Source organism: Hyperolius riggenbachi, chromosome 3, assembly GCF_040937935.1.
Source record: "Hyperolius riggenbachi isolate aHypRig1 chromosome 3, aHypRig1.pri, whole genome shotgun sequence".
In the NCBI taxonomy this organism is placed as follows: domain Eukaryota; kingdom Metazoa; phylum Chordata; class Amphibia; order Anura; family Hyperoliidae; genus Hyperolius; species Hyperolius riggenbachi.
In genome coordinates this window covers 65,484,142-65,495,829 of record NC_090648.1, presented here as the reverse complement: position 1 = coordinate 65,495,829, position 11,688 = coordinate 65,484,142, and the positions used below count along the sequence as shown (strand labels likewise).

Here is an 11,688-nt window from a genome sequence, read left to right as displayed (position 1 = left end):
AACCATGGCAACAGTATGTGGGTTGTTGTAATGGACACTCAGTATTCTACTCCCTCTGTCTCATTTGTCCAAAGCTCCCTTTGAAAACCAGTGGCTAGAGGTGCCTTATTGCACTGATGCATTCACTGTACAGGGTGGAAGGATTGTCGCATCTTAAAGGATTGCTGCATGCACACACAGTAACAAAGCATACTCAGTCCTATTTCATGATCAGCATTCCCAGCAATACATATGGAGACAAATATCTGGGGCAACACCAGCGTAATCACTGGTATCTTGGTGTAATGGAGATAGCTAAAATGCTTGAAGTGAGTAGAGAGGTGGGTTTTTTTTGTTGTTTTTTTTTTCTTAAAGGGGAACTTCAGCCTAAACAAACATACTGTCATAATGTTACATTAGTTATGTTAATTAGAATAGATACGGTAGGTAATATAATTTTTTACCCACCCTGTTTTAAAAGAACAGGCAAATGTTTGTGATTCATGGGGGCTGCCATCTTTGTCATGGGGGCAGCCATCTTTTTGGTTGAAAGGAGGTGACAGGGAGCAGGAGACACAGTTCCAACTATCCTGTGTCCTGATAACTCCTCCCAGCTGCACACGCTAGGCTTCAAATGTCAAATTCAAAATGTAAAAAAAAAAAATTTGCCCCAAAACAGCAGAACGAGAGCAACAACATCCGAAATTCCATCATGCTTTGCACAGCATCAGGGGAAAAAAGCCCGGGCAGTTTTCTTCTGTGCAGCTAAAAATGAGGCTTGTATAAGAGAAACAAAGTTCTGATGCTGTGAAACTGTTATAGAAACACCAGGCCTTTTCTGTGCTGCTGAGTCGATTTTTAGTCCGGAGGATCACTTTAAGGAGACTCTACAGAAAAAAAAAAATTTCCCTGGCGGGTACTCGCCGCGGGAGGGGGAAGTCTCTGGATCCTATCACTGCTTCCCCCGTCCTCCTCCATCCCACGGTGGTCTCTGCCCGTCCCACGGTGGTCTCTACCTGCCCTTCGGAAGGCACAGCTGACAATTTGTCAGGCTGTGCAATATTTACCTTCCCTGGCTCCAGGGGTGGCGTTGTTGCGGCCCTCCGCTCAGAAATAGACGGAAATAGCCGATCCGAGACGGGTCCGCTCTACTGCGCAAGGCGAAGGAGACTTGTGCCTGCGCAGTAGAGCGGACCCGGCTGGGATAGGCTATTTCCGCCTATTTCGGAGCCGAAAGCCACTACCGTGCCTGCGCTGGAGCCGGGAAGGTAAATTTTTACATCATTTGGGGAGCTATATAGCTGCCGCCGTGGGACGGAGGAGGACGAGGGAGGCCTCTGGATCCTATCGGCTTCCTGAGATGAGTACCCCCCCACCGGGGGTGTTTTTTCTTAATACAGATTTTCTTTCAAGCGAACCTGAACTGCACAAGAGCAATGGAAAACGCACAGAAATCCACCCTGTGTGTGTTTATAGGGAACAGCCTGTCTAATTCTCCCTTCTCAGCAAGTAATGAGCCAGTGTAATTTGAGCTCCCAGCTATCTGATGTTGTGAGCTAATATGTAAACACAAGAGGTTAACCATTTCTGTGCTCCCAGCAAACCACAAAGTAAATACACTGCAGCATCTCTGTATAAGCTGTAACGAGGAAATGTTTTTCATCAAAGGTTATTATGCTTTTAGAGCAGACAGGAAGTTCTGAGATCAGGTCTGCTTTATTCACGTACTCTGTAGGCTGTATTCAGGTAAAACCTACTCGCTCACCTGTTTGACTAATTCTGCTATTGTGTGTATTGTTTCCGTAACACGCAGTTAAGTGAAGGCAAAAACTTTGAGCTGATGCGTGTGAAATCTTTAAAGGGGCACTATGGCGAAAAATTGTAAAATATGTGCAAACATAAACAAATAAGTACGTTTTTTTCCAGAGTAAAATGAGCCATAAATGTATTTTCTCCTATAATGCTGTCACTTACAGTAGGCAGTAGAAATCTGACAGAAGTGACAGGTTTTGGACTAGTCCATCTCTTCATAGGGGATTCTCAGCAAGGCTTTTATTCTTTACAAAGATATTTCCTAAAAAGGATTTAAGCAATGATGCTGGCCAGCTTCCCTGCTCCCTACACAGTTTTTTTGGCAGTTGGACAGAGCAACTGCCATTCACTAAGTGCTTTTGAAAATAAATATATACCTCAGAATCCCCTATAAAGAGATGGACTAGTCCAAAACCTGTCACTTCTGTCAGATTTTTACTACTTACTGTAAGTGACAGCATTATAGGAAAAAAGTAATTTATGGCTCATTTTACTCTGGAAAAAGTGTACTTCTTATTTGTATATGTTTGCACATATTTTACAATTTTTCGATGTAGTGCCCCTTTAAACGCTCCCTCAAAACTAACTTTTTCAGACAAGCATATGCTCTAGCTTAGTCCATAACCCCGTCAACCTCTGGCCAAGTTGTACTCCTACTTTTTGTGTCTTGGAAGTTGCTATACATTTTGTATCTTGCAACCCTCTATACATTTTATTCCTCATGTTACATTTTTCACTGTAATTACGAATTCTGTATTTTGTACCAGTGTCTATATTTGGTGTCTACCATTGTCTGTATCATTATGTATCCCATGTTTGTTTTTCTTACTTTGTACAGCACCATGGAATATGTTGGCGCTTTATAAATCAATAATGATATCTGCTGTGTAACACCAGCACCATCATGTGAATGACATGTTTGTATTCCCCCCTCCGCAGAGCAACGAGGCAGCGTGGACAATTTGCTGAGCCTGGTGATGTGGTATTGCGACCACCGGAACCACTGCCCCCATGAGCCTGGCCTGGCAGAGGTCAGCACTGGGCACAGCCTGTGCATTACTGCATCATGGCAGTGCCAGGAGGGTCATCACTTCCTGCAGGAGCTGCGCTGCCCCCTGAAGACGCTGAACCAGAGCGGTGAGAGCGCCAAGCTGCGTGTTCATCTCCTGCGCGCAGCTGAGCAAATATATTTAATTATTGAACGCACTCGCACCCTTTTTCTTTGTGATGTCAGTTTTTGACAGAAATACTGAATATTTATCGAAAGTTTACCAAGAATAATACCGCTGTCGATAAAACCGATCTGTATTTCCTAAGGACAGGTTAAAGGGAATCTGAAGTGTAAATTAACTTATGATATAATGCTTTGTATGTGTAGTACAGCTAAGAAATAAAACATTAGCAGCAGAGATATGTGTCTAATATTGTTTCCAGTACAGGAAGAGTTAAGAAACTCCAGTTGTTTTCTATGCAAAAGAGCTTCTCTGAGCTCCACGACTTTCAAAGTGGCAGAGAGCTCTGTCTTCTGACGCTTATTATCTCAAGTGGCGCTGTATGTTGTTTATTTTCTGCAGAGGAAAGTTTAAAAGGTTTAGCCTGCTCTGTTAAATCATTTAGAATGCTGAGTGGTGTGTAAACTGCAAATATTAGAGAATGATACGCTATTAAAAAAAACAAAACTATATAACTGAAAATAAAAATGAGAATACAGTATTTACTTTGCTACTAATGGTCTATTAATTATTCGTACTATACAACCAATTCATTATATCATTTTGTTTTTCGCTTCAGTGTCACTTTAAGGGATTAAAGTTCAGAATATTATTTTTTTTCTTGTTTTCCTCCTATAAACATGGGTGTGTCTTATGGTCAGGTGTATCTTATAGTGTGAAAAATACATATTTCTCAAACTGTCTCTCAGTAGTGTGAACTGGTAATGGGCACCCCTTGGGGTCTTTGGCATTCCTACCTACACGTTTTTGTAGTTCATAAGCAGATGAAACCTTTACTTTTTCATATTATAACATATTATGTAGATTTCATTTTTTACTTTACCCTCATTCTTTCTTTTCTTGTATTTGCACAGCTTGTGAGGATGAAGCAGAGTCTGACTCCTCCTCCTCCAGGTCTGCCTTGTTGGGCCAGCCTATCGGAGGAAGCATGGAGCCTCCAGATCCCACCCTGTACCCAGAGTCTATGGAGAACACTGCAGAGGGGGGTACCCCATGCACAGAGGATACAGAGACAGTGGTGTGTGTTCCCATGGCAGCGAGAGGTGGGGGTCTCTTTGAAGGGATGACTCAGGAAGCTCTGGGACAGGTGGTGGCAGCTGGCTGCCCCTCACAGGTAATAATCATCGCTGGACCCGGGTACGAGGCGCTGGCAGCGGAGGGGATTCAGCTGGATATGGCAGATGGGAGCAGCAGGGAGGAGCCCGCTGATACGGTCATGGAGGCGGTGCCTGCATTCACAGAGATTGAGGACCAAGAGGGGAAGCACAATGCCAGCATGACCATGTCAGGTAGCCTTCAAGTGTACTATATAATGCCACTTTTCTAAATATGGCTGGTTCCCTGTGTCACTGAAAGAGACAAATATTAGGCTTAAAGAGAACCAGAGATCAATGAAAAAAAGATTTTACACATACCTGGGGCTTCCTCCAGCCCCATCAGCATGGATCGCTCCCATGCCGCCGTCCTCTGATGCCTATATTGTTGGTACCGGGTCCCGTCACTTCCGCCGGACGCGGCTAGTTGTACGCATGCGCAGGGGCTCCCTCCGGGTTGGTACGCATCCACAGGGACTCCTTCTTCTCTGGTTCCCTTTAAAGAGAAACCGTAACCAAGAATTGAACTTTGTCCCAATCAGTAGCTGATACCCCCTTTCCCTTGAGAAATCTCTTCCTTTTTTCTCAAACGGATCATCAGGGGGCTCTATATGGCTGATATTGTGGTGAAACCCCTCCCACAGTGTGATGTCAGGACCATGGTTCTGACTTCACATTGTGGGAAATAATGGCTGTTTCCAACTGCCAAAAAGCAAGCAGCATCTCCTTCCACTGACATCACCTGCCAGCAGTAAAAATGTCACCATGTGATAAATGTCCGAATGTAAATCAGGGGAAGGAAAGATTTTACAAAGGGCAAACACTGACTAAATCATTTATACATAATTACTGTAAAAAGATAAGCACTTTTTTCTCACATTATTTTCACTGGCGTTCCTCTTTAAAGTACCTATACATAAGTCGAGTTTGCAAGCCGATTCAATCGTTTTATTGAACCCGTGGAAAATCATTGCTGCAATCGTTTTTTCCATCAATTTCAAGCTGCTATCAGTCAGAAGGATGGATCATGAATGCTGGTAAAATCTCAGTCACAAGAACTCGATTGGTTGCGAGGCAGCTACACCGTTAATATTGCAGCGACCGGCATATCTATACCACAGCACTTATATACGAACCCCCCCACGCCCGTATGGAGTGTGTAAAGCTCCCCTCTCTGCTGTTGAAGAGGTGAGCTTTTATGGTCGGGGGGGCAGCATGCATTCGGAGGAGGCCAGGCAGGTGGCAGCGCTAGTTCAGTTTAAATCCATCGAAAATCAGTGTGCAGTGTATGGGCAGGCAACAGATCCCTCTCAGATCAGATTCAATCATTTATGCCTCGAGCAATGTATGGGTACCTTGACAGTGTGTACATGTTACGGACAGAACCCAAAGTCTGGCCACTTCGGGCTCTGGCCGGTCAAAATTAAAAGCGGCCGTCTCGCTGCGGCAAATGTGCAAAATGAATTGAATCCTGGCAGCTCCATTCTTCTCCCCTGGCCCTGGCTCCTCCCCTGCCCCCCTTCTATTGGCTTCTGGCAGCCGGGGACACGCGCAATGCAGCCAGAGTCGTTCGTTCATCGCGGCAGGGAAGCAGAGCGTGAACGCTGCAGACATTGCTTCTGCCAGCACCGGCTCTGCAGGAGTGAGCAACACGAATCCCTGCTTTCCTGACGCAATGAACGACTCTGGCTGCATTGCGCGTGTCCCTGGCTGCCAGAAGCCAATAGGAGGGGGGCAGGGGGAGGAGCCGGGGGGGGAGGACCAGTTCTGCCGACTAAATAGCACCAGGATTTAATTCATTTTGCACATTGGCCGCAGTGAGACGGCCGCTTTTAGTTTTGACCGGCCACAACCTGAAGTGGCCAGACTTCAGGTTCTGGCCGTAACCTATATATCAGTCAGAATAACTGAGCTTGTCCTTGTGTTACCCCCAGAGGAGCACGCCCTCTACACACTGCAGGAGGAGCACCCAGAGGAAGCCGAAGACCCAAGACTGGTGCTCAGTGCCTGTTTACCGGACACCGGCTCCCTACAGGAAGCAGCTGTGGCACAACCCATGGAGAGACTGCAATGCCAGCCAGAGACAGTGCTGCAGCTTCCAAAGGAGCCGGAGAAGTGAGTGAGATCTGGAGAGGATGCGATCGTCCTCAGTCACTGATTATCATTTATTGTACAGGTAGTCCTCGGTTAACGAACGAGATAGGGACTGTAGGTTAGTTCTTAACCTGAATCCGTTGTTAAGTTGGAAAGCCGTGCTATCTCTGTCCGCTTTGCCTCCTATGTGCCCCCCCCTTTGCATCCAGTGCCTCCCTCTGGTCCCCTCTGTCTCCTTCTCTGCCTGTTTGTCCCCTTCTCTGCCTGTTTGTCCCCTTCAGTGCCTTTGTACTCTCTCTGTGCACGTTTGTCCCCTCTCTGTGCATCTCTATGTCCCCCATGTGCCTCTGTCTGTATCCTCTGTGCCTCCATTTTTACCCTCTGTGCCTCTGTTTTGTACCCCCCTGTGGATTTTTGTAACCCCCTGCACCTTTGTCACTCCCCCCCCCCCCCCCTCCCCTCCTGCCTCCGTTTTTACCCCTTATGCCTCTCTCTATTTGCCCCATGTGCCTAAATTTGTACCCTGCTTTTTCCCCTCGCTCTCTGCCTATGGACTCACCTTCCAGCCCGAGTCCAACGCTGTCTTTCCTCCGCTCTCCGTCTGCTCTATACTCTATCACATGAACTTGTACATTGCTCCTGGTTGTCCGTCTCCCTATTTATCTATAGTTCAGCACTGGGTAATATGTTGGCGGAATCAGGGCTGGATTTACCATCCACTTGCTTCCTGTATGTCATGTGACATACAGGTTCTTGTATGTCACATGACATACAGGAAGCAAGTGGATGCAGCATCTAGCGGTGGCTGTACGTGGCTATATGGAGCAGACGGAGAGTGGAGGACAGACAGCGTTGGACTCGGTTCGGAGGGGAGTCCAACACTGCTGGGGACACGCGCTGGCACACGGGGAAGTTTGAAGCCGCTTCTTCAAACTTCCCCAATGTGGAAATTATGTCATCACGACGGGATCGGGTCGTTCGTATGTCGGGCGTTCGTGAACTGGGAACTACCTGTATCCATAAAGCGCAGGCCTGGATTTACCTCACAGGAGCCTATAGGCACAGATGTCCTGGCACCCGAGACTCCGCCCTCCATGAACCTACAAACCTTCGCTGAATCATACCACAAGTGTGCTGGCTGTCCCAGCTGTCTCTTCTCCCTTACTTCCCTTGACCATCATAGGTAGCTACAGGGTTCCCTGTAGCCAGAGGTACCCTCAATATTAAGTAGCTAGAGGTTCCCCGGACTGGAGGGAGATCTCGTCAGTGGAATGCCTAGAGCTGGGTTAGTAACCTCACATTTACACTCCTTTTGGTATTCATGCATAGGGAAGGAGAGAGGAAAGCGCTTGGAGAGGGATTTGGGCCGCCTTTCCATCATCAGTCACCTGTAGGCACGAGCCTTATGGTAAATCCAGCCCTGATCCCCGCAACATATTACCCAGTGCTGAGCTATAGATAAATAGGGAGACAGACAACCAGGAGCAATGTACAAGTTCATGTGATAGAGTATAAGTCTTTGAGACCACAGAGATCCAAGTCTGCCAAGGAGGCTCTCCATATAGTAAACACTGAGGCTTAACCATGTCAGCGCCTTCTACAGCGTCCGAGAGAAATCGCCACCGGGAGACTTTGGCGCAGGATAAAGCCGGTATGGCTGATCCTGCTGCTGCACAAGTTCCCGGCGGCGTTAATTACTATTCCCCCTCTAGATCCATGTGGATAGTGGGGAATGATGTCATTCGGCTTCCAGCTATTGCTGGCGGCTGAATTACAGTGTTTTAAAACTAACGTCATCTTCTGACGGCGCCGAAGTTACTCCCTGTGTGCCGCTATAGCCGTAATACCTATTACGGTCTATGGTGGAGCCGGCTGCATTTGCAATGTTCGCCTTCTACAAGAGTGAAATCAAGTAAAAATTCTGGGTTTTGATGATTTCCATTCCCTTAAAAGTTATGCTGTGGCTAATCTTTTAGAACAGAGAGGAAGTCCTGAGTTTCCTTCCACAAATCTAAAACTTTAAAAGGAGAGAATGGCCCATTCTTACCTTAATGGAGGATAGAGGCAATAGTTTATTGTTTCCATGTCTCTTGTGTTGCAGGAAGAGGAGCCGGCGCCCCCGTGTGGCAGATGCTGATGGAGTGCTGGAGATGTTGCACTGTCCCTACGAGGGCTGTGCCCAGGTCTACACATCTCTCCATAGCTTCCAGGTATGCTCTACATTGTGACCTTATAGTGTAAATCACGTGTACCACAGTACTACAGTGCAACAGGTTTCAATGGGAAAAAAAACAACCATATTTGCACAGGACAGTTTGTAGACTTTTTGCTGCCTGCAGCAAACTTCTGATTTGGGCTGGATGATGATAAGCAAAGGAATGGGTCCTGATAGGTGTACGGCTGAGTGCAGATGTGTAGGTGGGTGGCTGGGTGCCGACATCTAAATGTGACTGACTGGTGCAAAACTCTCTCTCTCTCATGTGCCACAGCAATAAACTGCAGCTCATGACACATGACGAGGAGGTGGGGCAAGCAAAGAGCAGTGCATATTTAATTGAGCATGCCAGCACATTCTGACTTTCGCAGCAGGCAAGCTCTGTGCTCAATGAGACAGAATCGGCAGAGCAGAGGGAAAGATTGAAAAAGATCGAGTGAGTGTAGAGCTCGTGCTGCCCCCTACAGTCTGCTGCACTGATTCAGTCTGCTTCATGGTAGGGCAGGCCCTTTAAGTGAACCAGAGCTGTCGTAAAAAGTTTTGATTACCCGTGGCTTCCTTCAGCTCCATAAACACCTCTGAGTCCAACGCCGTCCTGCCGTTCAGCCGCAATCAGCCCTGGTAACTGGTTCAGTTGCGTCAATCTGGGTCTTCTGCGCATGCGTGGCAGTTTTGTGCATGGGCAAAAGACCCTGACTGACGCAACTGAACCAGTCACCAGGGCTGATTACGGCAGACCGCAGGAGGACGCGTGGGAATCGCGTGTTTATGGTGCTGAAGGAAGCCACGGGGGAGTATCAAATCTTCTTTTTAAGATAGCTCTGGTTTACGTTAATGATTTTAACTAGCACTTCCTTAATGATTTTAATGCAGTCTTAGACATACAACCATGAAGCCAATGCTTTGAGACCTTGTTGGGTCTCTTTAACTACTTCGGCCTCCTGGACGTACTAGCTACGCCCAGGAGGCCATGTGCGCGTCCGTGCGCTCCCGCGGCCGATCACGCGTGTGCACGCGCGCTCCCGGCCCGTGGTTCGTTAGCCAGGAAATCAGTGAATCGGGCTATGGTGCCCGATCACTGATTCCTCTCCCCCGCAGAAAAAGCGACAGCTTCTCTCGGAAGCTTCGCTTTTTCTGGCTGTTGCATGGGGGATGCGTCTAACCGTACGTTACACTTAGAGTGACGTCATGTAAACAAACTCATGGCCGCCATCTTGTGGCCAAAAAGTAACACTACAACTAAAAGTGAAAAAATTAAGTCAACACACATTTACATTATAAAAATACTGTTTACATCCCACCCTCCCAAAAATACCCACATAAAATGTTTAATATAAAAAAAAAAAATCACAATAAAAAAAACATGTAAATATTTACCTAAGGGTTTTTTTTTCTTATTCTTCCTGTTAAAATGCATTTACAGTAAAGTGGCTCTTAGCAAAATGTACCCCCCAAAGAAAGCCTAATTGGTAGCGGAAAAAACAAGATATAGATCAGTTCATTGTGATAAGTAGTGATAAAGTTATAGGCTAATGAATGGGAGGTGAACATTGCTCGGATGCATAAAGTGAAAACGACTGAAGGCTGAAGTGGTTAAGAGGTACTGTCACGAAAATCTTAAAATTTAAAACTCATACAATGAGAAGTACATTTCTTCCAGAGTAAAATAAGACATAAATTACTTTTCTCCTATGTTGCTGTCACTTACAGTAGGTAGTAGAAATCTGACATTACCGACAGGTTTTGGACTAGCCCATCTTCGCATGGGGGGTTCTCGGGGTTTTCTTTATTTTTAAAAGCACTTAGTGAATGGCAGTTGCTCCATCCAACTTCCAAAGTAGTGTGCAGCAAGCAGGGAGGCTGGCCAGCATCTTTGTATTAATCATTTTCAGGGAATGTCTTCTTCTTTAAAGAATAAAGGCCATACTGAGGAACCCCATGAAGAGATAGACTAGCCTGAAACCTGTCGGTAATGTCAGATTTCTACTACTTACTGTAAGTGACAGCAATATTGGAGAGAAGTCATTTAAGGCTCATTTTACTCTGGTAGAAATGTACTTCTTATTTGTGTGTGTTTTAGATTTTAAGATTTTCGTGACCATTCCTCGTTATGAAGGCAAAAAAATAGCAGGGTCTAAAAATGATAAAGGATCAGAGAGCAAACACCGTACATTAAATGACACCATGCTACTAATGGACCTCACCAAGACACGAAAACATGCCCAACGACACTGTAAGATATATATATATATATATATATATATATATATATATATATATATATATATATATAATGGTGCCCATGCATGGTACAATTGTTTTCACCCATTCTTACCATTTCTATGTAATATAAGGTAACTGCCTAGATTATTCTTTCAGTATATTCACTGAATTTACCCTTCTACTACATAGAAATGGTAAGGTTGGATGAAAAAAATTGTACCATGTATGGGCACCATAAATAGCAATATGTAGTGATTTGCAATAAAAGACCACTATCATAAAAAAATGTAAAATTTAAAGTACATGTGTATACATACTTATAAGAAGTGCATTGCCCCCAGACTAAAATGCACTTGACAGGTTTTGGACTAGCCCAACTCCTCGTGGGGGATTTTCTGTCTCTCCTTTATTCTTTATAAAAAAAAAAAAAAAAACCTTCTACGGAAAGGATACAAAGATGTCAAGTGGCCTCATCTGCACACTATTTTGGCAGTTGGACTGATCAGCTGCTGTTCAAAAAAAGTGCTTTTGAAAATTAAAGAAAACCCTGAGAATCCACCATAGAGAGATGGACTAGTCCAAAAACCTGTCAAATCTGTGAGATTTTTTACTAGCTATTGTAAATGACAGTGATATAGTAAAAAAAAGTCCTTTATAGTTCATTACAATCTAGAACAAACATACGTATGCATTTTGAATTTTACAGTTTTTAGCAATAGTGGTCTTTTACTTATTTCTACCCATGTCCATCTGTCCCAGACGTAGATACTGTACATAGCCGCAGTGTTCAATGGGGGACATTTATCAAGAGTGTCTGAGAAAAAATAATATTGGTAGGGTTTCTGAAATCCGTGCAGAACTGTCTCAGGCATCTTAAGAAATAACTAGATAGTGCAGTTTCTTCTATAACTGTTGTAAATAAGGAGGGGTTCGGAAGGTCTCTCAGACAGTGCAGTGTGTGAGAGAAATTGCTTTTGCTGAGGTAACCAACCAATACAACTGCTGTATTGCATCAATGCCCAGCACTGGAAGAACAGCT

The 11,688-nt window shown here is 45.2% G+C and overlaps 1 protein-coding gene across 1 annotated transcript in view; it reads left to right on the top strand.

Annotated features, from left to right (window-relative positions):
* The window catches only part of ZNF653 (zinc finger protein 653), a 36,948-nt gene that overhangs the window by 10,418 nt on the left and 14,842 nt on the right, over positions 1-11,688 (top strand). The window contains exons 3-6 of the mRNA XM_068274275.1: positions 2,731-2,928; positions 3,878-4,312; positions 6,052-6,232; positions 8,313-8,421. Of these exons, the coding sequence (XP_068130376.1) occupies positions 2,731-2,928; positions 3,878-4,312; positions 6,052-6,232; positions 8,313-8,421 (923 nt within the window). The remainder of the gene's footprint in view (positions 1-2,730; positions 2,929-3,877; positions 4,313-6,051; positions 6,233-8,312; positions 8,422-11,688) is intronic.